The sequence below is a fragment of the Sceloporus occidentalis genome, unplaced genomic scaffold (genome assembly GCF_023333645.1).
Source record: "Sceloporus occidentalis isolate IW3139 unplaced genomic scaffold, rSceOcc1.0.p SCAF_4, whole genome shotgun sequence".
Taxonomy (NCBI): Eukaryota; Metazoa; Chordata; class Lepidosauria; order Squamata; family Phrynosomatidae; genus Sceloporus; species Sceloporus occidentalis.
Window position 1 is genome coordinate 39923800 of NW_028316984.1, and position 27476 is coordinate 39951275.

The 27476-nt window shown below is 40.2% G+C and overlaps 1 protein-coding gene across 2 annotated transcripts in view; it reads right to left on the reverse strand.

The window, feature by feature from the left end:
• The window catches only part of LOC149313797 (ceramide synthase 6-like), a 137031-nt gene that overhangs the window by 9591 nt on the left and 99964 nt on the right, over positions 1–27476 (reverse strand). Inside the window, exons 5-10 of one of the 2 annotated variants that reach the window (XM_089519813.1) lie at positions 15473–15523; positions 13111–13203; positions 9970–10098; positions 6892–6998; positions 1601–1757; positions 645–668 (exon numbers count right to left, since the gene is read on the reverse strand). In XM_089519813.1, the coding sequence (XP_089375939.1) occupies positions 645–668; positions 1601–1757; positions 6892–6998; positions 9970–10098; positions 13111–13203; positions 15473–15523 (561 nt within the window). The remainder of the gene's footprint in view (positions 1–644; positions 669–1600; positions 1758–6891; positions 6999–9969; positions 10099–13110; positions 13204–15472; positions 15524–27476) is intronic. The other variant, XM_089519814.1, reaches the window with a different exon arrangement.

Here is a 27476-nt window from a genome sequence, read left to right on the forward strand (position 1 = left end):
AGATTCTAACCTAGCAGCCAGGGCCTTCAGGGTTTAGCTGGATGTACCTTTCCAGAACTAGTTGAGGTCCAGTTGAGTAGTTCAAGCCACAGTATTTTATTTATTAATTTATTAAAATAGTTACAGAGAGCAAACTGTAGGGCACATGTAACTGAAAAAGCTTTTCCATGACTAAAATACTCTGCTGACTCAATGGAATATTCTTGTTTCTATATGACCAAAGGGATAAAACAACTCCATTGGGCTACATTCCAGAACATTATCACAAGGATTGGTAGACAATTTCAAATACTTTCTTCAACTGTGTTTTTTTTCCAGAACAGGCTCAACTTGAGAATTTTTAGGTAACTGTTGAAAATGCTGCATCACTGCTGCATTTTCCCTGTTTAAATGTTTCATTCCAGAGCCAAACTGGTATCAGAATAAAGAATCTAAAGTTGTCTGTATCATATCTTGGCACCTGCTGAATAACAAAAAAGCATGCAATCTTAAAGAAAGGGAACATGCAGAATGGCAGCCAGTGAATGAACAAGGGAAGAAGAGAACTGAAGATGCAAAACAAAGCAAAACAGTAGGCTTATGTACAAGTATGTACATGTGTGTGAGGGCATGTGCATGTTTGTTTTCTCTGAGGGGAAACTTACATGCAAGGGATTCCACTTCCCAGCCTTCAAAGGTAGCAGAAAGAAGATAATTAAGAAAGTTAAGAAGGAAGTCACATACTACCAGAAGAAGAGAACACAACTGCAAATCTGACACAACTACTATGTTTCCTTTAGTTTTGAAATGGAAGATGCTGAGGGATCATGCCCCATTTGAAGCCACAACCTTTAGCCCTGTCTCTAAATTTTAGTATTCTGGGAGACAGTGTGGTAAATGCTCAGGACTGTTCTGCACACTGTTTTCAATGCAATACATGGTAGCAAACACAAATGCTTGTATTACATAGATTACACATGGAGCTGAAGAGTTTATCAAATGGGAGGAATTTCTCTTAAATTTGAATTAAAAGAAAGTGGGGCCAGAATGCATTCACTTAAAGTCGCTAGTTTAGCGCAATTACGTGAATGTGCATTGCGTTCGAACTGGCTTCCCATTGCCCAAAAATAGCATGCCATTGCCTGAATTTGCATGTGGCAGTCTATCACGCAATAACGTTAAACCCCATGATTGCATTCAGATTGCCATTGGATTATACTTCCAATTTCCCTTGTCTGATAAACTCCTGAGTTGGCCGCAGCCTCAAAACAAGTGTACACTTAATGGCAACTACAGATCTCATACCACATATCCATTTGTGATCCTGAGAAACAGTCTCTCAGGCTTCACAGCAAACAGGTTCCAGGTATAAATCAAGGGAAGGCTCAGCTGAATACCTGCATTGGGATGGTGCAATTTCAGCCCAAACAAACTGCTGAGATAGTATTGAATAAACACATACAATGCAAGTTAGTGGTAAGACTTTGCCATGAAACATGAATGTCAGGGGTCTTTGGGGTGCTATCCTAACAGATTTGAATGAAAAAGAAAGTTAATCTCTTATGTAAAATTAGAAAGTAAGAAAACATAAATGAGAAGAAAATACTGCAGTGATTCTTACCTTGCCTTTTGAAATAGCTTTATAAGCAGCCTTTACTATTAGATAGGACCAAAAACAGTGGAGAACTTGAAGTATCAGAAGTAAAATTATGAAAATCGACAAAGCAGGGAAGCCACCAACAATTTCGGGAAGTTCAAACATTGTTGTGTTCAATATCCTAAAGGAGAAAAGAAAAGGAGCCAAGGGAATTGATGCAGCATTAGCAAAAGAGGTTTTATTTATCCATACAGCTTCCTTACCCCATGCAAATCAAAAAACTAATTCAGGGGCTTGATAGACAGCCCTTTTGGAGTGGCATCCCGCTGCCCCTTTCCTTGCTGGATCAGGGCTGTAGCAACCACACGTTACAGCCCCAAATTGGCACTTTGCCGGTGCTAAAAAGAATGGCAAAATGCATCTCATTTTAGTGCCTGCAAAAAGGCACCCTTGCCACCACCGTGGCTTTTTGTCACTCCTTTGGCACAGCATGTCTAAACTGCCATGCAGTTGGGCACATGGCATGATGCCGGTGTCAGGGCTCACGGTGTCAAAATGCCACAGCCACACTCTGCTCCGATGCCAGCATTTAACGCCAGTCTGTTTAGTCCCTTAGTTGTGAAAGTAAGGCAGTATGTGAGTTGGTAACTCAAAGGAACTCATTTACCTCACCTTCTGTGATTTCCGAAATACACCCACAGAAGTGGGCTTCCAAGTCAATACAGAATTTGCATTTAAGTCTAAATGTCAGCCCATTTTATTCACTGTGCTTATAATCCTCCCTTCTCATGATGGAACTCAAAGCACTGCATGTGCGGTCTTCAAAGCAGTCTCTCACACATGAGATACATACCATTTATGTTGTTTATTAGAAATATTTATAAATGGCTTTTATGTCAACTGGACTCCCTTAAACAATGTACACTCGTGCACTTCTCCAGTCTTCCTTTAGTTCAGAGACCCACAGTATGCACATATTTAGTAAGTATCTTTTAGTGTACTTGATTCCATCCTCTCTCCCCGCTCTCCATCCATTCCATGGCTATTTCTTCACATATCTTAACTGAACTTAACATTTGCCCTTAACATGTTACAGATACTTTCTGAAGATGTTGCTGATTTTTTAGATTGTACCGTAGAGACCTTGAAACTGTTGTACATGCTTTGGTAACCTCTCAATTGGATTTCTGCAACGCGCTCTACATGGGGCAACCCTTGTACCAAACTCGGAAGCTGCAAATGGTACAGAATATGGCAGCCATATTGGTCGCTGGTATTTCCAGGTCGGACCATATAACACCTATTTTAAAAGATCTACATTGGCTGCCTATTCGCTTCCGAGCTCAATACAAGGTGTTGGTTTTAACCTATAAAGCCCTAAATGGCTTGGGCCCAGGGTACTTGGAGGACCGCCTCTCCCCATATAATCCGCCCCGCACACTTAGAACATCCGGGACTAATTTGTTGGAGGTCTCCAGATCTCATCTTGTGAGGACCTCTCAGAGGGCTTTTGCCATCGTTGCCCCATCCTCCTGGAATAAGCTCCCTGTAGAGCTCCGCTCCGCCGCCTCATTAGATTCTTTTAAAAAGAATTTAAAAACATACTTATTTCGGTTGGCCTTCTCAATTTAATTAATTGTTTTTTTCTCTGCCCCTTGTTTTCCTTTTTTGACCCCGGATTATTGTGATTTGATTGTTATTACCCTGGACATGTGTAATTTTTCCTGACTCCTGTTCCCATTTTACGTAGTAATGTTTTAACTTTTATACTGTAATTGTTTTATTTTGTATTGTAACTGCTTTTATCCTTTGTAAGCCGCCTTGATCATCTTTTTGGAAAGGCGGGGTAAAAATAAAATTTATTATTATTATTATTATTATTATTATTATTATTATTATTGTGTCTCTTTCCCTTTAGGAAATAAGTGCAATGTATACCAAGAAAAGAACTCAAAGTTACCACAACTATCTCATCTTTCTATCTTAAGGAAGTGGCTACTATTCTGTACTAACAACTGAATAAATGGCAGTAATAAATAATAAATGACAGCAATAACGGGACCCATGGCTGTTGTAGGCCCTGGAATACTTAGTGTTTCAGCTAAAATTTAATACTAACTCCACTCATATGCTTGACTGAAAGAAGATAAAATCCTGTATGGGTCAAATGCAACCACCAGATGGCGTATTTAGCATGTTAAACTTGTGTTCCTATATTGTACTCAAGCTGCTTAAGGAACTGACAAAACCACCTCTAAGTCTTCCTTGCCTATAAAATTCATGGGGTTGTCATAGGTCAACAGGCGACTTGAAGGCATGTGTGTGCACTCTCTCACACACAGAGACTGATTTGGAAAGTTAAATTAGTTAGGGAAATTAAAAATAGCTTGTAGCCCATCTTCTGGACATGAATCCCCTTCCAATGAATAGATGTGTGGCTGGAATAAAGCTTCATGCAGACACAGTTTGCAAAGTTATATTTTTAGACTATAGTGCCCAGAATCCACCAGCCCACATGAATAGTAAAAAAATAAGGAGGTAATACAGTTTTTAAAAGAAACACACTGTTTTACAGAATGGGGAAATTCATTATACAAAGAATTCATCTTATGCAAACTCCCTCTGCTGCTGTGCAAAGGAAAGAGTTTTGGCATAATGACAATTGTTGTTCGTTTGTCTAGAAATTCTGTACCAGATACGAGATACCCGCATTTTAGATATAATTTACATGTATTTTTATACTGTTATATTGTTATATGTATTGTTATATTGTTGTGCTGTGCAATGACCTTTGGTCAAAAGCAATAAAATTTGAATTTGAATTTGGCACAAGTGAATTGATGTTCAAGGCTGTGCCTAACTTTCCCTGCAACACTGAGCAACCACATCAAGGTATCTCCCTTGGGCCAACTGACATTGCAAGATACTTTGACAGCAGCAGATCTTCTGTCAACCAAGTCCATCTTGTGTGACAGCAACAATAAGGTCTCCCAGCTGATTAAACTTGAGCACTTTCAACTCATTTGTCTCTCAACCCCTTTGAGTCACAATGGAAAGACATGGTTGTTTACACTGACACAATAAAAGAACCAACTAATCCCAGGAATTGCACCAGGAAAATGAAAACACATGTCTATTTCTACAAGGCACTGTGTGTGGTTGAGAGGAATCCTATATAAACAAGGACGTTTTTGCAAGATTCCTCACTCATCCAACCATAATAAGGGAATCCTGGTCACACAGTGGTTAAATGCCAGGACTGCAGGCACTTACAGCCACAAGGTTATGAGTTTGATCCCAGGCAGGGCTCCAGGGTCAACTCAGCCTGGCATCCTTCCATAGGTTGCTAAAATGAGTACCCAGCTTGTTGGGAGCAATTACCTTACACACTGTAAACTGCTTAGAGAGTGCGTACACTGATAAGCAGTATAGAAATGTATTTGCAATAATAATAGTAACAACAACAACAATAATATTTAAGGTCATTTTTAACCCTGCTCAACAAATGTACAAAACATATTAACATGTGTTAATAAATATCACCAATTGTATAAAGTGGAAAAAATGGTGCCAAACTCTGGGTTTACTCATTAATTCTATCTGACACAGTTAAAGCCAAATAATAATACATAGCTTTCTGCTATGTTGTTTAATGCTTCTGTTGCAAAACTAGCCAGTCAGCTGAATGGATTTGCAATAGGCAAATTACCCAGGTCCTGTTCAGACACTGTTCCTGTGGAACAGATTCATCTTGCAAAAACAATTCTCAAACAAAATGATTGGCACTTCAGACCAATACAACCTGTCCTTTGGATAGGAAAATTGACCCTTTAGATGCTTTCAGGCAACAAATTCAAGAATTCCTGACCCACTGGCCATGCTGGCTGGGGAGTTAACATCCGAAACATCTGGAGTGCCAACAGTTCTCCGTCTCTGCTTAAGGGGGTTAATTCTTCATATCTGAACATCAGTTAACAATGTGAAAATCACAGTCATTTCTTTCACACAAGGACTTTTTCAAATATGGCACTTGTGGAAAAACAGATATGCAATCAAGCATGAAGATCAAATGGCAGAAGCACGCTGCTGATCAGCTTCTGCACACACTTATACATGATGTTCACATATGACAATGTATACTTTCCTCTCTCCCTTCATCTCTGTAGGAAAATTGACATGAGAAAAATGACACCAACAATGGCAATACCCATGTGTATTTTTTCCTCCTGGGTTGGGTTAAATTTGGAACTCTGCATCCCTTTGTGAAATGCCATTCTCCCTCTGCTTGTATTTGCACTGGGAAAACATGGATGAACCTACTTCTCACCCTACAACACAATTTTTAAGAGGTGAACTTGGGACCCAGGCATGTACCCTAGTGCAGACCCTCAGTTTACCTGATAATGTACAGCACAGCATGTGACTGCTACCACTTTTAAGATACAATTGCACTGAGAATGAATACAACATTAAAAAACACTGCTGTGCTTGTACTGAAAGTTAACAGGCTGATAAAGAAACAACAAGAAAAAGGATTAAATAAAATATCTAGGGGTTAGAACACAGTACTGCAAGTTTACCAGGCAACTTGCATTGCCATTATGTTTTTACTTCTCAAATTCCTTAGGAAGAATTTCAAAGGAAGGTTAGATGTAAATGCATGATTAGGCAAGGGCCTCAGGATCAAGGCCACCCACAACTGTTTGTGGGAATTGAAATCATTGTGGAAAATGGCACAACATGAAATCTGATGCAACTGTACTGAATATCTGTACTCCTGCCACCAGAGGGAGATGAAAAGTAGAAATTCTGCAAATGGTATTTCCATTCATACAAGTTATTACACCCTTATTCATAGTTATTATAATCACAGGTTCAAGAAATACACTAGCCAAAAAAGGGAGCACATTCTAGTTCCAAGCCTTGGTACTACTTACTATGTGATGTATTACTGGTACAGCCTCAAACAGGTGTGGTCTAATGCAGGCTATCTGATGTGAGGAACTGGCAATTATTTTTCCCCACCAGGGACCGGCATTAGTCCAGGGGCCACCATTTTGAGTAACACTGGTTTAACGGATCTGTATACTCACTTTTAGTCATTCTGATTCCAACCCATTTCTTCTCACAAACCACCTTAAGAAATGTCATTCAGAATTCACCTGGCAACTGAAGTCCGACAACTCTCTTAGCCAAACTGATTCTTCAGTTTAAGAAGGCAACCACGGATCTTGAGAGTGCCAACCATACATCTTAGAGTAACCCTTTACCCATTTTTGCCCAAGCTATTCCATGAAAGAAACAAATTCACTCACCACAAAGGATATATTCCAAGCCTTGTAATAATGAAAATAATAGCAAACATGAGGAAGAGGAAATCACACAGTCTTTGAAACTTGCAGTAGTTTGCCATTTTTGCTGCCTGTAACAATGAACAAAGTGTTATCACCTTTATAAAATATTGCCTGTTCATTTGTTTTTTATGACAGGCAATTAATACCCAAATACACATGACACTGCACTGTGAATCTTCCAAGGATTCATGTAGTATCTCATATCGCATATAGTATGATGAACAAAAGTTGATACTATCCACTAGAACTTACCAGCTTTTTGGACATTTCTATTGCAACATGCCATTTTTACATTTTTCAATTTGAGGTGTGTATCCTCAATCATGTCCAAACCTAAATATGGTTATTCAAGTGTACTTACTTCTTAGTACTTACTTGGTTAGTAAGTGAACACTAGATTGCAGCTCAAGCCTTTCAAGTAAAGGTTATGCCTGAAAAGGATAGCCTTTTACCTTTACAGAGTTCCCCTCCCCATCTTTCTGGTCTCCTCTGCCAAATTTGGCCTATATATGCAATTTCTACTTGTGCCTTCCTCTCTGCCATGCCTTCTTGTGCACCAAAACATATACTGAAAGCTTTCTTCAGACTACGTTTCAGGACCAGGGGTCCTCTCATATGAGTCCATTACAGCACTCTGATATACTTTAACTGCCATCATCCCATTCTATGGAATGCTGAGGTTTGTAGTTTGAGGAAGCACTAGAGCTCTCTGCCTGAGAACATTGCATGTCCTTCATCAAACTACAAACCTCAGGATTCCATAGGAAGGAACCATTTCAGTTAAAAGTGGAACAATCAGACGATGATTTTCTTCTTTTTGTAGCTACTATTTCAGCAGTCTCAAGGCTTACAAAGTGGAACAACTCCAGAAGAAAACATCCATTTTCCACAAACACACATTACAGACTGCATTGTGGTTGGATTAGGCCTTAAAAACACTAATGAAAACCTATGCATCAGATATGAGTTATACTCATTTCCCAAAACAGTGGTAGCGAGTTACAAATTTTTTTGTATTGTGTGTTTAAGACTTGAAATTCAAATAGCATCATGTGTCCACACTCTGATAACTCTGTCAATAAGCAACGGAGTGCTGTAAAAAGCACAATAACATTCAAAGCAGCTTATAAAAGTTTTAAAAACAAGAGTCTATGTCAAATACATATTAAAAGCAGGAATAAAACATGATACTAAGTCTTCAATTCTATGCACACTTACAAGGGAGTAAATCCCGTAAAATGCTGCACAACTTACTTGTGAGTAAACATGTCATACATATATTTGTGCTGTAAAATAACAGAAAGTAATCAAAAAGATATATTTAAAAACTCACACCTTAAAAGCAATCTGCAATCCTACAATTCTTTCTCAAATGTCTGAAACAATGGGAGAAGTAACCTGGCAAATTTTAACATGGAAGGTATACCATGAACGTGAAGGTACCTCTGTGCTTGCTTTCTGGATCAAAGAACCGCCTCTGAAGCCAATCATGCCAACCATGTGGGAATAGGTAGCTTCTTAGATAATTTTGCCTAAAGTCACCAAAAACCCTTATTGCATGAGAAAAGAAAGCCGAAGAGGAGATGGAGTGTAGAGGCTTTCTCTGTGACCCTCCGCATGCTGTCATAACACTTTCATTCTCCATCCCAAAGGAGATGTAGTAAAAGTATGCCTTTTGTCACATAGATTTTCCCAGCACAACAAAAGACACACTTTTATGACTGTCTCCTTTGGGAAAAAAACAGAAGCAACAGGATGGAATATGGAGAGGCACAGAGAAAGCTGCTATTCCTCCACTAAGTTTTGACTTTCTTTTCTCATGTGATAAACGGTTAAGTATCTTAAAAGTCAGCACTTTGAACTCCCCTCAAAATAGGCAACAATGGTCTGAAACACAAGGCAAAAAAGAATGGCTTCTGGCTGCTTCAGGGGCATGGTGTGCAGACATGGGATTAGCCAGAAGCTGCTCTGGGGCCTCCTAAGGCAGTCTCAGGAAGCTGGAAAAAGGAGCACGGAAAAAGGGCTCCTTGCCAAAAGGTCTATTTGGGACTGCTGTGGCAACCTGCTTTCAAAGCAGGCCATCTGGTCACCACAGTCCCACCACAGTTGGGGAGTGACCTGGACTGAAGTGGCCAGAGGCCACTCCAAGCCACTGGTCTGCTTCACCTCAATGAAGATATGATTGTATGAATAAGCTTAAATTTTGGAGCTCCAGAAACTAGTCTGGATCCAATTTGGGGAGAAAGACAAGGTACAAGTGCAATCAATCAATCAATCAATCAATCAATAAATGTGTATGGCTACTGTTGTATTTTGAACTAATAGATTTCTTTAAAGACAGCCCTACACAGAAAGCATTGCAATGGAAGTTGGAATTAGTTAGGTCTTGGATAATCAAGACCAGATCTGTCTTTTTCTAAAGAAGTTATAGCTGGTGAACCGGCCAAAATGTATCTCTCAACAATGCCTGAATATGAAGGCTGGACCAGTGAAATTGTATAGGCTTCAGAACTGTTCTTTCTGAAAAGTCCAATCTTGTTTTGCAGAATAAAAACAATGTTAATGAAGCAGACCTTCCATAAGTCACATAGCTACATGGTATAAGAAGGCAGTCTTAGAACCAAGGCTTGGAAAAGTTATTGCTTTGCAATACAACTCCAATGCTGGCCCATGCACAGGCATGCTGGCTGGGGATTCTGCAACTTTGTGACAGAAGAAGTTATTTTCCAAATTCTGTTTACAGCTAAATGAATGACTGTTACTTAAATAAGCATAACCTAGACTTGCAGCTCGAACTGAAACGTTTATTAGAAAGCAGGACCCACCCTGTTCATGGGTCTTAGTTCCAAGAAAGCAAGTGCAGGATTGACTCCTTAGACAAACAGCACACTTACAGACCAATTTCAATACAGCACTCAATACAGCATTCAGTTTCAGTACAGCCCACTTTCACAGAAGACTACATCCTATTTCTTTAGAACAATCTGCTTTGGGAAGATACTTTGAAGGCAAGCAAAACTAATTATAGACAACACTCACCTCCAGCACAACATCAACTGCATCATGAAGACAAATAGTCAAGGTCCCCACCCGTGTGAAATTGACTGTGTAGGAGATTGTGAGCAAAATGACTGTTACAATGTGATGTGTAAACATGATGCCAAAGTCCTGATGGGGACAGAAGGAAGTGAGGAGAGAGAGAGAGAGAGAGAGAGAGAGAGAGAGAGAGAGAGAGAGAGAGAGTTAAGTATTTGGGTTGTCCATCATTTTGATTAAGATAAACAGCAAATGCATGAAATAAATACCAATCATACTGTAATCTGTGTAGATTAGATAATTTAGTAGTGACAAATATAATAACACAGATAGATAGAATAATAGAATCCTAGAGTTGGACGATATCTCAAGGGCCATCCAGTCCAACCCCCTTCTTCCCTGCAGGAACACACAATCAACGCACCCCTGACAGATGGCCATCCAGCCTCTGTTTAGAAACTTCCACCACAAACCTCCAGTGCCTGCGAAGGCATCAGTCTGCTTACCTACTACCATACTAGGCAATTAAGAATGCAGATATTAAGACTATCACCTCTTTAGTTACAAAATAGTTTTTCATATACAATTTTAAGTACTACAGAATAGGGGAACACACTCTTCTTTGTTATATGTCACAGGGTACAGACAAGTCAGAGCCATGAGTTCTCATTATGCTTGGAATAGTCAGTATCTTAAAAGTTTCTACTGCTGTGCATTAAATAGGATTAGCACAGCAAAAACCGTCCCCCGTCCCCCCAAGGCCAAGTGAATCACTCTGATCATTCTTCAATCACTACATGGTCCCCAGTTAGAATCCTGTGCAGATTACTTTTCAGAAATCTGGAGACACACACACACACACACACACACACACACACACACACACACACACACACACACTGTATAGAATGATTAGAAGTTATGGCAAATGCAAAGGGCTTAGAAACTGCCAAGGATGCATGAGACTCTAATACTAGCAATGTAAATAAAGCAATAAATCACTTCATTCGGGTACCTATTTTCTACAATCCTTTAAATACTGACCTCAAAATATAACATCACATTCTAAAAAGGCCATCTGTTATCCTATCAAAACTCAGAAGACAAATACATAAATTTGACTGATGTCAACATAATGATATTCCAAGACCACCATAAGCTTCTTAGTAGCTCATTCTCTCCCCATAACTGTTTCTATGCTCCGCTAATGCTTAGGGATGTGTAAAAACAAACAAACCAAATCACACACAAACCAAGACCAGAGTATATATATCATAATTGAAAACGAGGACAGATCACCCCCTCATGCCAGACTATGAGCTGATTAAAAAAGAAAGTTCATCAGTCAGGTTATTTTCACAGAATGCTGAGCTGATAATATGCGCTGGACTGAAAATATTCCTCATTAATCTTCAGTCAGGCAGAGATAATCTAGTGGAATGTATACCCCACCAATAACAGAAAGGGGCTTTTCAGAATCAGCAGTCAATTCTATTGAAAGCTGTTTTCTTGCCAGGGATGTGCTGTTAAGAGTAAACACTAGCGTGAGGAAGTCTCTGTTAGCCCTTCATTTTTACATGATGACACTATTGCTAAATGTGAATGCCGGGGGGGGGGGGGGGGAGTCAGTGAGTGAAACCATCTCCACTAGTTCCAATAGGCAGAATTTTTGAAGTAGATCAACAAATGCTTGGGATCTTCAAACATTTTTTTCTTCCTTTCCCCGCCTCCCTCCTCGACCAACAGAAATATAGCAATGGACAATTGTGGACCTGTAATGAACACAATTAGGATCCAGGCTCTTTCTTTGTTCTATTCTATCTTCTATTTTATTACCTTTAGAAGGTGGGGGGGGGGGGCGGGGGAGAGCCAACAACAAATTAATTTGCACCCCTCTCCTGGAAAGAAGACTCCTTATTCCCTAATGCACACATAAAAGGAAATGTACCAGAGCTCTGGCAGCTTTCTCTGGTTTGAATGACCCAAGAAAGAACATTTTCAGATGAAAGCAATGCCAGAATACCATGGAAATCTCTCCTCTTTACTGCAAGATGACATGGACTACTCCACGGGAATTGGAATTTATGCCATGGGCTTTCACACTGCACAATCATGGCACTATCATTTCACTTTAACCACCACGAGTGTATCCTATGGCATCCTGGAGCTTGTAGTTTGGTCAGAGGCCCCAGAGGAGCTCCCTGGCTATGAGTCCAAATAGCCAATCTAAGGGTTGGACACAGCCATAACAGTTAAAGTGGGGACATGGGCTTTGGTTTTGGGATAATGCCTGGATAGGATGGGTGTACATTTGCTGAAAGCTTCTATGCTCACATATATTCAGCGATATATACTCCATGTGGGTGACTGATTTACCAGTTGGGACAGAGAACAGTAAAGTTGCCTTGAGCTTCTCTGTGAAAAATAGATTGTGCCTGTTTCAGAGTTGGGAAACACAAATTTTCTGGTTTTCAGCTCCTACTTGCCATGCTGACTGGAGGATTCTGGGAGTTGTAATCTAAACAGTATCTTTTATAGGCTCTAGTCTGACTGCCAAATGAAGGGTGCATGCCTGTGAGACTTATTGGAGTAGGAAGAGATGCTCCTATTCCTCCTGCTGCTGCTATTAGCCAGCACCATGGTGCAATAGAAAACACAGGCTGCCACCTACACAAATGTTTTTGTAACTGCCTATTTGAATCAGCTCTTATTACTTGCAGGTAATAATAGCTGATCAGTATCACCGTCCTACAGATAATCCCACAGACAGCTAATAAACAATAATATTTGTAGTTGGCACGTTTAGATTGCTGTTCTAATAAATTAACTTTCAGTCTGAAGTCATATCACAAATGACTGATGCCTCTAAATCTGTATGAGAATGCGAATACAGGTATTAACATGCAATTGATATTAAAATACAATTGCAAAGTCAGCACATCTTGAACTTTGTCTTGCTGTCTGAAAATGTAGTGCTCGTTCACAGCTCCCACTACAGTACTAAGATTCTGCAGGATGTCAATCAGAAATAAAATATGCTGTTTCAATAAAAATGTAAATCAAAATTTGCTTACAGAGTCCTATTAAAGTAGAGTCATTACAGAAAAACAACAACCCAGTAAGACATACACTGATGGCTCTTACCTTTCTTTTGATGTCAATGAATTGAGAAAACATTACGGACCAATAGTATGATAGTTCAACTATGTAGTAGTAATGAATCTCAGGCATCAGTGGCTAAAAGAAGATGATAAAATCAAAAGACATTAAACACAGAAAAAAAGTTGCATACCTTTAATTGTAGTTCCATGAGTGTTCATCTACGAACACACACAAATGGGCCATCTTGTGCCTCCACAGGATATCCCATTTGTGTGACTCAGAAACACCACATAGAAGAACTTAAATGACTTTGGAACTAATAAAATCAAGGTGGAATAGGTGAACATCCATTTTCCTTCTGTCTCTAGGGCCACCTCATAATTGAATCTCACTAATGGAAAATCTGGATTGCCCTCACTGTCTTATTTAGAAAACAGTTCATTTACATCTTAGATCTTTATATCTGGATATTTCTCAGTTCTTCTTGATGACAGCAAATTGCTTGAAAATGCAGAAGGCTTGCAAAAATGGCTCAGGCATCCTCTGAAAAAATATTTTCTAGCCATGCCTTTCAAATCTGTTCTCTCCTCTTAAGGATCTTCATCAGAATTACTAAAATATGAGCTTTGATGTCAGATTCATAAAATCTAGATGTTGAAGATGTGCTTCTGTACACAAATTGCTAAAAATAAACAACCATCACTTCTGCACTGAGTATAATTTGACATGGTTTTAATTATGCAGAAACTGTTATCCTAATTAAAAAGATGCTTTTGCCTTAGAAATTACAGTGAAGCTGAATTTTATTTATTTATTATTTTGATCACCCATTTTTCTGCCCATGAGTTGGTTGGGATTTTAATGTATTTTGCAAAGGAAATAGACTTCATATAGCCCCAATAATGTTTTATCCTATACAGTACATTGAAAATTGTCTTCACTACAGTCCAAGTATACACCTTTTACTGAAACATTCTTGAATATCACACAACCAGGAGGGAGGGTTGTAGTCTAAAGGTTTAATTTAATTCCAACACTTTTCAGTTTGCTTTGGCTCTCAGTAGTACACTTAGGAATGTCCTCAATGCTATCTTGTATCTAAACCTCTTGACAGGAATGCTTTTGTTCAGGGTTTTCAACTTGGCCTCTTTCAGGCAGCTCTTCTGCTCTAATTTTTCTCAGGTTTTAATCAATTATCTTTCTTTCACTGCTGACCAATGCTCAAACGTCACTATGCTGTTTATTTTTTTAAGCAGGGAGCAGAAATCTACCATGCTTCAGTTTCTTTGGAAGTTTTTAGCACTTCTAGAACTTCATTCTCCCTCAGAGCATACCAATAGCAAGCTCGTTTCCCAGTATCCTTCCTTTGGCTCAAGCCCTATCAAAATTCACTATTCAAATTCACTAGTAGCAAGGTACAATATATTTTCCTAACTGGTGTCACCAATTATGGTATGTCAGCCCAAGAGTTTCTGGTACAACTGATTTGGCACTTTAATACTAGAGCTTGAATGAAGTGTTACTCATTCTAGGACTGGCAAGATTTCAGAACTCAAATTCTCTTTTTTCAATCCTAAACAGCTTGGATCCAGACTACTTGAAAGAATGTGTCTCCTCATATAAACCAGCATGTGCCTTATGATCTGTAAGGGAGTGCTTTCTCTCAGTCCCATCACCTATGCAGGTGTGGTTGGTGGGAGAGAGTCTTCTCTGTGGTTGCTCCCAGGCTGTTGAACTCCCTTCCACAGGAGGTCTGGTTGGCCCCCTCCCTGCTCTCTTTCCAACAGCAGATGAAGACGTTGGGGAGGGAGATGAAGGTTTTTTTTTTAAAAAAAAAAATCATATTTTAAATGCTTTTTAATGCTATTTTGTGTTTTTAAAGTCTGTTTTTAAATTAGTTAGTTTAAATGTTTTTTAATGTTTGTATTAAGAGTTTTTAAAACTGTAGCTGGTATCCTGGCGTATAGCACCTTAAAAGAAAGATGGGATATTAAATTAATTAATTGGTTAAGTGTTGGTTGTGTATCACCTCAGGGGTTAAGAAGTGATGAATAAATGCTTTATAATATATAATAAATTTACATGCCATGCATGTCAGGAATCTCTCGCTTCTGCTGTTTTTCTGCCTCTGCCTCACACCTATCTCCTCCAAATACACCTCCCCCCTTTTCTTCTTTATTATGGGTGGCATGGAAGCACCAGTGAAAGTGTGTAGCAAAGCCAAATGGGTAGGAGGGGAGTTTTTTTCTTTCTCCCACACCACCATCACCCAGATACCAACAGCATGATGGTTTATATCGGACTGTAGAAGCTGTAGCTATTTCTAAGGCTCCTGCAATTTCAGTCTCAACATTTTACTCTCATTTTCATACAAAATAACAACTCTTCTTTCTTTTCTTTTTACCTGAGAAGGGTACCCAATCCAGCACTGCCTTGTGTTCCACAGCCATGGACTCTACAAAGAAAGAAAGAAAGAAAGAAAGAAAGAAAGAAAGAAAGAAAGTTACATTCTGAGAAATGCAACAGGGCCTCCCATGTATCTGAGCAAGAGTAATTCAGTGTATTATACAAAACCAAACTGGGGGGGGGGGGGGGGGCACATAATTATAGTAATATATCTGTTTTTCTTTCTAGCACAGGCCATAGAATCTCATAAGTGGGTAAGGAAACAATATTTGTTCCTTCACTTTTTTATCTTCAATATCCAGAGCCTGAAGAACAAAAGAGAGTGGTAATTTCAGCACTATGATCTAACAACTGTTGTTAGTCATTTCCTTTAGAAAAAAAATATTCAACCATCATCTAAATATTATAGAGCAGTAATTCCCAAGGTAGGTGGTATGCCCCCCTTGGGTGAGGGAAAGGAGGGTGGTAAGGGGGCCTTCAGTCAAAAGTATTGGTGTGAAAAAAAGATAAGGGATACCACCAGTCTTTATGACTATGGTGGGGATGAAGGTTGCATGAAACGTTTTTTCCAGGTTCCTTAAAACCACAAAAGAACCTTGCTGATCACTTTGTTTGGTGATGTCTCCCATTCTTCACCTGCCCATGTGAGCTCACTCCATTAGCCACTTTTCTTTTTGCTAGCAGTGGCAGGAAACTCTTGTGAGACTTGGATTCAGGGAATCGTTTCTGTGACTTGCAGCAATGCTGTTTTGGGACAGACTGACTAAATGGAGGGAGGGAGGAGTTAGAGCATGTGGTGGTGGCAAAAAGGAGCTTCCAGATCTGTGACACTGCTTAAACTTTGTGAGCTTTGCCAGGACTTTGCTAGCAGGTTGGAGCTGTGCTGCTGCTCCTACTTTCTTTCATTGGACAGTTAAAGAGAAGAGTTTAATAGGAGAAACAGTTGGTAGAGAGATCTTGTAGCATCTTTGTGACTAACTGAAAGAAATGGGCAGCATGAGCTTTCATACACTTCAGTGTACTTATTCAGATGGAGGACGTAGACTGGAGTCTACAAAAGCTCATGCTGCCAATTTCTATCTTACAGTTAGTCTCAAAGGTGCTACAAGATCTCTCTATGTACTGATTCTACAGACTAACACAGCTATATCTTTAAATTCTACCAGAAAAAACTGTGTGTGTGTATGTTGGGGGGGGGACTTGTAGGGAAGACATGTCTCTGGGGAAAGAGGAGGGGGAATATCTGGGGTTGATTCTTGGTAAGAGTCCCTTGCCTTGGAGCAGTTCCTGTACTTAAAATCTCTCATTTTCTTTGTCCACATCAGACTCCAGTCCAGAACATGTGGCCTCTGTAAACCACCTATACTCACACTGGCTGCACCCCCCTCTGCCCTGACAAAGAAGGATTGAGAGTTCTTCATTGCCAGGGAGAAGCTTCTCCCTTTGCACTTGGTCACCGCGAGTAGAAACCAAACAGCTGGCTCAGCAGTAACCAAGAAGCTTCTTGTGCACACTGCCCTAGGCTGGTACAGGTGAGAGGCTTCTCAGCCACTGCTCAGCCAGCTGCTTTGTTGCTGCTCCCAGAGTAACCAGGAGAAAAGGGAACAGCAACCAAGATTGGTTGTTTTAAATTTGTGGTAGAACAGTAGACCTAATAGCAAGAAATACGTACTGGGGAGCACTAGGGTCATTGCCCAAGAGGAAAGGGGGTGGCTGCCTGAAAAAATTTGGGGACCACTGTTCTAGAGGGCTTGTATATTCCCAGCAATATTTTTATCATTTAGTTGAATATACTCACACAGGATTTCCCCCCTTTTTAGAAACTGTGTTATCCACTGAACAAACAGCTACAGTAGATCCAACAGTGACCAAACATCCTCTCCTGTTAATTTTTGGGGCCTATATTACAATATTGTCTGAATGTACAGCCTTCGTTTAGTATAAACTGATTTTTATTTCACTTTTGTGGTGAAGAACCTGAATCAAAATGTCAAGAAACTACTAGACAGAACATCTAGCAGTACAGTTACACCAAGGTGAGTTACAATATACTGCATGTATGATACACTGCATGATACAGTTATGATACACAAAGGAACAAAATCCAAATAAAACTCACCACCCAACGGTCCTTTCCTTTTAAGTGAACCAATAGTTAAAAAAGATCTTTCTGGTTATTTGCACAAAATGTCTGGGGTTTTTTTGTTTGTTTTTCTTCAGAATGCAAGAACATGAAGGTTCTTGCAGATTTCCTGACTATTTGCGCAAGCCCTCAGATTATTTATTTCACAAATACAATAACAGTGAATCCCTTGAATCGCTGAAAAGCATTTGTTGACATAAAGACTGATATTTTCTTATGCCTCTAATGAATACATACATTACATACAGTACTACAAGCCTGATTCAAATATATAAACAGGAAAACTGGTATCCTGGTATGCAAACTTGCTTTTCCATATTTCATTTAATAAAGGAAAACAAAGTCCAGTTTCCTGTAATATTCAAACTCAGGCAAATAAGGTTTATTTGAATTTGACAAGATCTGAAACCTTGAACTTGGCTAGAAATCATGGTATGACCTTGGCTTCTTCTCACTAATCAAAGATTGAAATATGCCACAGTTCCCTAAATTTAAAGGTCCCAAGAAACCTTGGCTATTTTAAGATCAGAAGTAGAAGCTTATGGAACAGGAGGACGTAATGAAAGTGCAACAGCTGGAAGCTTTTAAGGCTCTTAACAAGAAACCTTGCAAACTGTCACTATATAATAATATGTATGTGTCTGTTACTAGGATATTGGAGAACCAAGGCAAAAATTAATATTCAACATTTTGTTTAAAAAAAGTGTATATTTTGCTCCTTTAAAAGGAGACCCTTTTCATTGAAGGTCAAAAACAGGATGATCTCCTACTCCTGTGGAATGCTCTTGCCTCCACAGTACATCAGTCCTCAAAACTAGCATGCATAAGACATTTATCCTGAAAATGTATCATTTTTATGTATGTATGTAATAAATTTCAATTAAAAAAAATAAAAAATGTATCATTTCACCCATGGAGCCCTGGTGGCGCAGTGGTTAAATGCCTGTACTGCAGCCATTCACTCAAAACCACAAGGTTGCGAGTTCAAGACCAGCAAAAGGGCCCAAGCTCGACTCAGGCTTGCATCCTTCCAAGGTCGCTAAAATGAGTACCCAGACTGTTGGGGGCAAATTAGCTTACTTGCTAATTAGCTTACTTGCTGTTCACTGCTATGATCTTTGGAATAGCGGTATATAAATAAAACAAACTATTAACAAATTATTATGGCTTTCTCCTAGCCACACATTGTTCAGAACTCACTTGTATGTTGAATGATTATAGTTTAGTGTTTCCTTGCTTCATGGTGTTGTTGTAAACCCCTTTAAGAGTTGTGCAAATGAGAAATAGTACAGAAATATTTCTAATAAATAATGTACAACAGTTGATGGTTTAGTTCAGATGCAGACTCCAGTAGCACTCTGAGATCATGTTCCATACTATCTAAAGTAGGGGTGGACAAAATGCAGCCTAATAATGACTGCCCCCCCGGCTGTTTTTGTGATCCCCAAGCCTCCCAGCAGAGGTTAAAATGTTCCAAAAACATTTTTTTTTGCTCCAAAATGCATTCTTGGGGATAAGGAGGGCATTTTTACCATCCTTGGAGGCCCCCTGGATGTCCCAGGTGTCAAAACAAATTTTTACATTTAAAAAGACATCCCCAAATGACTTCTGAACCAGGAACATGGTGAGGATGCCGCCCTCTCCCCTAAAGGGTGTTTGGAGACATTGGGTTCCCCCAATGCTTTCATGGGAGCAAGTATAGTAGAGAGTGTAGCTCTCCAAGATCCCTTGGGGTGGCTAATGCACTCCCTTAGCGTTCCACAGTTGTCTAGGTAAAGGTAAACGTTTTCCCTTGACATGAATGTCTCGTCATAACCAACTGTAGGGGGACGTGCTCATCTCTGTTACTAAGCTGAAGAGCCAACGTTGTCCAGTCATGTGGCCAGCATGACTGCACCAAATGCTATTACCTTCCTACAGAAGCGGTACCTATTTATATACTTGCATTTGCATGCTTTCAAACTGCTAGGTTGGCAGAAACTTGGACTAGTGATGGGAGCTCACTCCATCATGAGGTATGTGGGCCTTGAACTGTCAACATACAATGTCTTAACCATTAACCACCACAGTTGTCTAGCACTGATTTAAAGAATGTAACCCTCCATGGAAGAAAAGCAATAGTTCACTTCCCATGGCTGCCCCATTGAGTGCTAGGAGACAAAAGCCTCAGTGCTATGATTAGCCCCAACTAGAAAACAGATCATTTTAATCAGTGGTATGTTTGTTAAGTGTTCACTCAACAGACTTAATGGATTTACTCTAGTCGGGACTACCAACAGTATTCAGTCTAAAATATAAATGGTGCCAGAAAGGCAAAGTTTAAAATGGAAAGAAGATCAGCCCTACTCCAAACTCTGTCATTTCCACTGGCAGAAGCCACACTTTATAGAGGTCTGGGAAAAAAAAACCTTCTTTCTGCAGGGATTCCAGGAATGTAAAGGGCCACTGTCCATCCCACTAGTTAAAATCATGGGCATTTCACCAGTAAGATTTCAAATGCACAGCTTAATGGCTTTTCTTTGTAAATTGTATGAACATAATACCAACACAGTGGGAAAGAAGACCTTGTTTCATTTTCAAGCTCTCTGTGCTCCACAAATAACCCCTTGAAAGCTCCTGCAAACTTGAAGCAACCTTGAGCAATCATTTCATTGATTAGAATATCTATCTTACAGGAACTCTATCTTGGTAGGCATCTAAAATATTCAGCTCAGTAGGGGACTTGTTATTGATCAGGACCGCAGGCACAGTTGTTGAACAGCAAACAAGTAAGCAATTATGTAACACAATTGATAAAGTTCACGTGATGCTGCAATTAATAAAAAAACACACATGATTTATTTTGTTGTTGCTATTGCTTGACATCTGCTTATCAGATGAAGGAGAATGAGCACACTGAAGCTTGAACTTTTCTGCTGGGAAATGATCAGTCCCAAAACAAGCAAAGTGTGGTGTGGAAATCACCACCCTCAGGCTTCCCTGTATTATATGCCAAGGCCCCACAGACTCTTTCTGACTCCTTCTGTCCCTGAAAAACATTTGAGGTCTCCAAGTGGCCAAATGTACCACAGAAGTTACGGGAGCTACAATTTGGCTTCTAAATGTAATTCTTTCCCAAGCTGGATTTCTTTTAGCTCCCAAATCCATTTTAGGAAAATGGAGATTACAATTTTCTGGTCACCTCCAATTTCTTAAAAATCCATATTTTGGCTAAAATTAGCCCTAAGGAGAATAGCATTTGCCATTTTGGGCAGTCAACACATGTTTGGAGGATGAATGGGGGCAGCTTGCAAAGGTCAGGTAGAGGGCAAAAATGATCTGGATGTTCAGAAATTGCCTATCTCTGATCTAACCTTTCAAATCCTTGATCACTTGTATATCCTAGTAGAAGAAAAATTCAAGCAAAGGGCACGGTCCTTGTCAGGATCCAAGTGTGGTTCTGTCATGTTGGTTCTGTTCTTGGGGAATATGTATTGGGTGATGGGCCTGGGGAGATAGGTGTGAGGCAGAGGCAGAAAAACAGCAGAAGGGGTGGAGTTATAATAATTTGTACTATAATATGATAGTGGGTGGAATTGGTCAGATCTGACCTAAACACTTTGCTGGTAGCTTCTGTTCTGATGTCTGCAATAAAAGCCTTTTGTTTTCACCACAACTGGATTAACTGACTGTACACTGGAATTTAAATTTACTGCTTCCGACAGTCCTTGAATTCCTGTCCTCAGTGTCCAACAATAAAACACCAAAACAATATTGGATGAAGGAAAACAGACTCAGTTTGAATCCAGAGAAACGGAAGTGCTCGTGATAGGTTCCCCGGGCCCGGGGATGGAAGTTTGTCCACCTGTCCTGAATGGAGTCATGCTCCCCTTGAAGGACTCCGTCCGCAGTCTGGGGGTGCTCCTGGATTCGTCGCTCCACCTTACATCTCAGGTGGATGCGACGGTCAGGAGCACCTGCTATCAGCTTCGGCTGATACGCCAGCTGGGACCTTACCTGGGCCGGGGGGACCTTGAAACGGTGGTACATGCTCTGGTAACCTCTTGGCTGGACTTCTGTAATGCGCTCTACACGGGGCAACCCTTGTACCAAACTCGGAAGCTACAACTGGTTCAGAACATGGCAGCAAGACTGGTCACTGGATCCTCCAGGGCCAGTCATATAACACCTGTCCTTAAAGATCTACATTGGCTGCCCATTCGCTTCCGAGCGCAATACAAGGTGTTGGTTATTACCTATAAACCCCTAAATGGCTTGGGCCCAGGGTACTTGGAGGACTGCCTCTTTCCATATAATCCGCCCCGCACACTCAGGTCGGCTAGGAAGCAATTATTGTGTGTTCCAGATGCTAAATATTCAGCAACATCACAGAGGGCCTTTTCCACCTTGGCCCCACAGCTCTGGAACTCGCTTCCCAGCGAGCTCCGCTCGGCCACCTCCTTCGACCTATTTAAGAAGGGGTTAAAAACCTTCCTGTTCCAGCAAGCTTTTCCCTAGTGTCCCTAATTGTAACTTCTGCTCTCCCTTCACTGCTGTTGTATTTTTGTGCTAGCTTGGATGTTGTAGATTGTAGTTTTTGTATTTAACGTATTTTATTGCTGTTTGTAATGCATTCTGTGATTGTAACCCGCCTTGATCTATGGAAAGGCGGGCTATAAATAAAGATTTTATTATTATTTATTATTATTATTGCAGCCAATAGCCAGATGATTCATGGCTGCTCCCAGCCCATTTCTGGCCATTACTTGACTGTGTCAGGATGATGGAGGGCAACTGTGGATCACTGTACTATGTTCTGATAGCTGGACACATCCTTAGCTGCCCCTTCCACCACTATACATCTATGTTGCTAGCAGAGGATTGTCTGGCTATTAGAATATAGTTGGAGTTTCCTCAGCTGTCCATCATTCTTTTGACACAGCCATGCATCCTCAGCTGCTCCCTTGCCCTCCTGTGGCCACTACATTGACATGTTGGAGGCTGGGAGGGGTGGGGCAACCAAGGATCATCTGTCTTGTTCTGATAGCTCATACACAATGATTCAGGCAGAGTCTGGGCCTCTTGGGGGGTTCACCAGAGGTCCCAGAGGATGGTGGTATCATTGTGCATCTGACTATCAGAATATAACTGGATTATCATTGCTGTCCCCTGCCTCCTTCTGGCTACTACATGGTTTTGCTGGGGGATGGGGGGCAGGACAAGAAGTCTTGTAGGAAGAAAGACTACATAGGTTTTGAAGGCTTTTTTTGCATAAGGAAAAGTGAATAAATTTTTCATTCCCTCTGTGGGAAAAAATTTAATGAAGAGTCACAACCCTACTCTAAGCTCTAGTGAAGATTCCCCTGCATGAAAAAGCCACTGCAGATCAGCACCCACAACTGCAAAATGTCCACACTATCTCACATGCAGTGGTTTTCAGAAAGTGAGTTCATACATTCTGCTGCAAAATACCAAGCAATGAGAAAGCAAGAATTATACATTTGTGGGGAAATTGCTGAAACAGCCAATGGGAATACTGCTGTTGTTATGCAACAAAGATTGGTATCACCTTGTTGGAAATAATTTCTTAAGAGCCTAACCTGAGTGGAGGTTAGGGAACAAAATAGAAGCAAGAAGGAAGGAAGGAAGGAAGAGAAGAAAGCAAGGCATTCTCAGACAAAGTAAGAAAAAGAAACAATCTTCAGCAAGCACTACCAGCTGTAAAATAATCCTCAGAGGGTCAGCCTTAAAGCAATCTGTAAGAAAGAAAAGTAAATAAAAACAAAAACCTCACCAAAATATTTTCCCCAAGATACAATGCAATTCCACATGAAAGTAGTACTTAAAAAGGAAGAGGGGGTGGGGGTGGGGATCCAAGTAGTTAATATTTTATCTGGTCACAAGAACTTTCGAATAATTTTCAGTTCTTTACAGACTGCTGCTTAATTTGTGTGTGTGGTAAATGGCCCCTGAGAATAGGAACCTATTCCACAACTTCTTCAAGGGTTATGTGTGTGTGTGCGCGCATGCACACACACAAACATGTGTTGGATTCTTGCAACATACTTTTATCATTTTTATTCACAGTGCTACCTCTCTGACAATATTTCCATGCAGAGAGGTGGACTATGCTGCTTGTCAGGTTGCTTGAGGGATCTTTCTCCAGAGACTATGCACATGGTGTAGAAGTGGCAAGCCATGCTCACTTCAGAGGAGAACCAATGCTTGTCCTTCATCTATCTGTAAAGCACAGCAGGATGAAAGCAGGGTGTTGGCTGCCTTGTATCCATCGTCTTGTTGTTGTTAACTGTCCTTGAATCGACTTTAACTCATAGCAACCCCATGAGTTAGATACCTTTAAGTCCCCCTGTCTTCAACTTTTCTACTCAGGTGCTGCAGGCTCAGGGCTGTGGCCTCCTTGATTGAATCCATCCACCTAATATGCAGCTCTCCTCTCTTTCTTGTGTGTAATACTGTCAATCAATTTCACTGAGAGAAAGAAAGAGAAGAAAACACTACTCTATCCAATTTCTTCCACAACATGGAGACTTTTATAAAGGTGCCCTAATTGTCACAGAACAGATCATAAAGTTAAAAGAACAGGTAAAACAGTTTGTTGGACATGTAACAACCTAGTTTGGGTGCATTTTAAGCGTCAGTTGCTGCCAAGCATGGTAAGTTATATCAAGCTACTCCCCCTCCCCCCCAAAAAAACTTTCCGTAACAGAAAGGGATGGATTAAAATATAGTCTCACTGATTTCAACTGATTTGGTCAAAGTACGACAAGGTCTAGATCCAGCCCAAAAGCAACAAGCTTTGGTGCCATTTTGATTCTGCGTCCAATCACTGCAGCATCCATTATCAACAACAAGTGATAAACTTCCATTTAATAAACAGCCTTCTTCACTCATACATTCCTTTATGCAAATGTCGTCAGAATTCTTGTGCCTCTCGCCTCTTGATTAAAGTTAAAAGAACAAAACAGCATAAAGTTTCATAGACATTCTCCTAGGATATCGAGAGAATGGTGAAGAATTAAGTGCGCTACAGAAATAACGGGAAAGTCTCTACATTAGCCAGGTGCCAGGGGCATTTTGCATCCATTGTCTTGTCTTATTATCCTTAGGAAGGCTAATTGAGCTCAAGCTTCTAGAAGTCTCAGAATAATGAGATCGACATAACTGACTCAAAATACTCCTTTTATCTTACAAAAAAAGAAAGGTCAGGTTTAACTGTTGTTTTGGTGGGAGGAGAGGGAGACTGTAGCAGCATTGTACAAAATCCAACTCCATATTTTGCAGAAAGGCAATCAGGCTACAGGAATGGAATAATACCCTAGAGCAGGGGTGCACATCTTCTTGGACAGGACAGCACCAATTTTCACTATCACATCCACTGGGAGGTTCCATTGGTCCTTTGGTGGTGCACCAGAAATCACATGTCATTTCCAGTTCCCATTTCAGCCATTTTGCAGCTGATTATCAATTTTTTTTTTGAGAAGGGGGAGAACACTGCTGTGTTTTCACTTGAAATTACCCAAAATAATCAGAACTTTTCCCCAGGACTCTGAGGGTTTTTTTTGTTTGTTTGTTTCCTTAACGTTCTATAGTAAACCTGATTTTATACTTTTTTTCTTTGACTTTCTTCAGTAATTGCCCCAAGTCTTTGCTATTTTCTGTTAGTAGTGCCTGCAAATTTTAAACTGTTGATGTTTGTTCCTCCAATGTTCATGCCTCCTTCCTTTGAGTCTAATTCTGTATTATGTAGGGTATGTTCAGCATACAAGTTGAAAAGATAGAGTGGGGTAAGATGCAGCCTGACCACCTTGCCAGTTACAAACCATTCTGTTTTGCCATATTCTGTCCTGATAGTAGCCTCTTGTCCTGAATACAGGTTAAATATCAGCACAATTAAATGTTGTGGCATAACTGTATCTTAAAGAGTGATCCATAGTTTTTCATAATCTATACAATCAAACCTTTGCTATAATCTATAAAGCACAAGATGATTTTCATTTGAAATTCTCTGGTGTGCTTCATTATCTGAAATATGTATTCAGTATGATCCCTAGTACCTCTTCCTTTCTTGAACCAGCTAGGACATCTGGCATTTCTGGCTCCACAAATGGTTAAAGTCTTCGTTGTAGAATTTTGAGCATCACTTTGCTTTCATGGGAAGTAATGAAATAGTCCTGTGATGGCCATGTATCTAGTCGCCTCTTTGGCTACTTGAAAAACATGTTTGTGATGAACAAACTGTCTCTCAGATTTCCATTTGTCATTCTCCTGCTTCATCTCTTGATCCTAGGCCAAATTCTCCTACATCTTTTATTGTGTCCTGTTTCCTACTTTTGTTTACCAATCACCTGTGATTAAGAAGTCCTCTTTCCCTCCCCTTTTTTTGGTGTTTGATCAATTTCCTCTTGGACTACAGCACATAATTATTCAATTTCTTTTTCTACTTCCTGCCTCTATAGCTATATCATAAATTTTGTTAAATTGATGGCTTTTCTCTGAAGTCTTATAGATAGGATTCTGTCAGACTTTGCATTATATCTTTTGACTGCCTTTGATACTTCTCTCCTCTTTATTAATACCACCCCATTTCTTCTTAGATTTTCATTTCATGAGTAAAACAGTGTAATCATCTGATTCAAAATGTGCCATTCCTGTCCATTTTAACTCACTCACCCCAAGTATTGCAATCTTTAGATATTCCATTTCTTCTTTTACTATGTCTAGCTCCCCCCGATTCATGCTTTTCACATTCCATGTTCCTATGTGTGTTGTGCAGATTCAGATTTTCCTTTCACCTCTTAGCACATCAACAGCTCAATGTCCTTTTGGGTGGAGTCCAGTTGCGCCACTAGCTATAGAGCAGTTCATAGTTGTCCTCTGCTCTTCCCCAGTAGCTCACTGAGTGCCTTCTGAACTGGGAGTTTCATTTTCTAGCACCATTTTGGAAACATTTTGGAATGTTTCATCAATCAGTTTTCATGCTAAAAGACATTCCGCTATAGGTACTATCTATGGTGCTACTATAGTTGTCTCTGAAAGATCCTCCACCAATGTCATCCCACCACCACCACCACTGTCGCTGCTTCCCAATAGCTGTTTGGCACATTTAGCCTGACCCCTCAGCAAAAGCTTGTCTGATGTCAGAAACCCTACTAGGAGCACTGCTGCCATCAGCATAGCCTCTTGCCTCACAAGTGTGCACAATCACACCACTGCGGAAAGATAGTGCTATTGGTGAGGGCTGCGTAATTATCCACCCCGATGTCAATACTCAGTAGAAGTATGTCAATACTCAGTAGAAGCTCCTTTGGAAGTAATTGAAGTTGCAAGTCTTCTCAGGACCCTACCATTTTTGCTTCCCTATCATTTTTGTACAGCTGGAGCCTGCCTGCTTTGCTCATACTTTTGGCAAATTTCCTCTAGCTCTGTCAGGCTGTAGGGGGTCTGTTGCTTAACAGCTGCTTTTCAGGTCTTACCATAGAGTCTCAACTGGACTTTGACTGGGCCGTTCTAAAACATTTGGGTTCTTGTTTTTAGACTAATCCCATGTCACTCTGGCTATATGTTTAGGGTCATTGTTTTGCTGGAAGCTAAACCTCTCCCCCAGTTCTAGTCCTATGCAGATTGAAACATGTTTTCCTTTAGAATTGCCTTGTATTCTGCTCTATACATCTTTCTCTAGACCCTGACCACATTCAGAGTCAAGGTTGAGGGGAAAAAAACATCCATACAATGTGCTGCTGCTACCACGTCTAATCATGAGGATGGTATTCCCAAAAGAATAAGTACTGTTGGCTTTGTACCATACACTGTGTTTTTCAACAAAGACCAATGTTCAATTATGGTTTTATCACACCGGGAC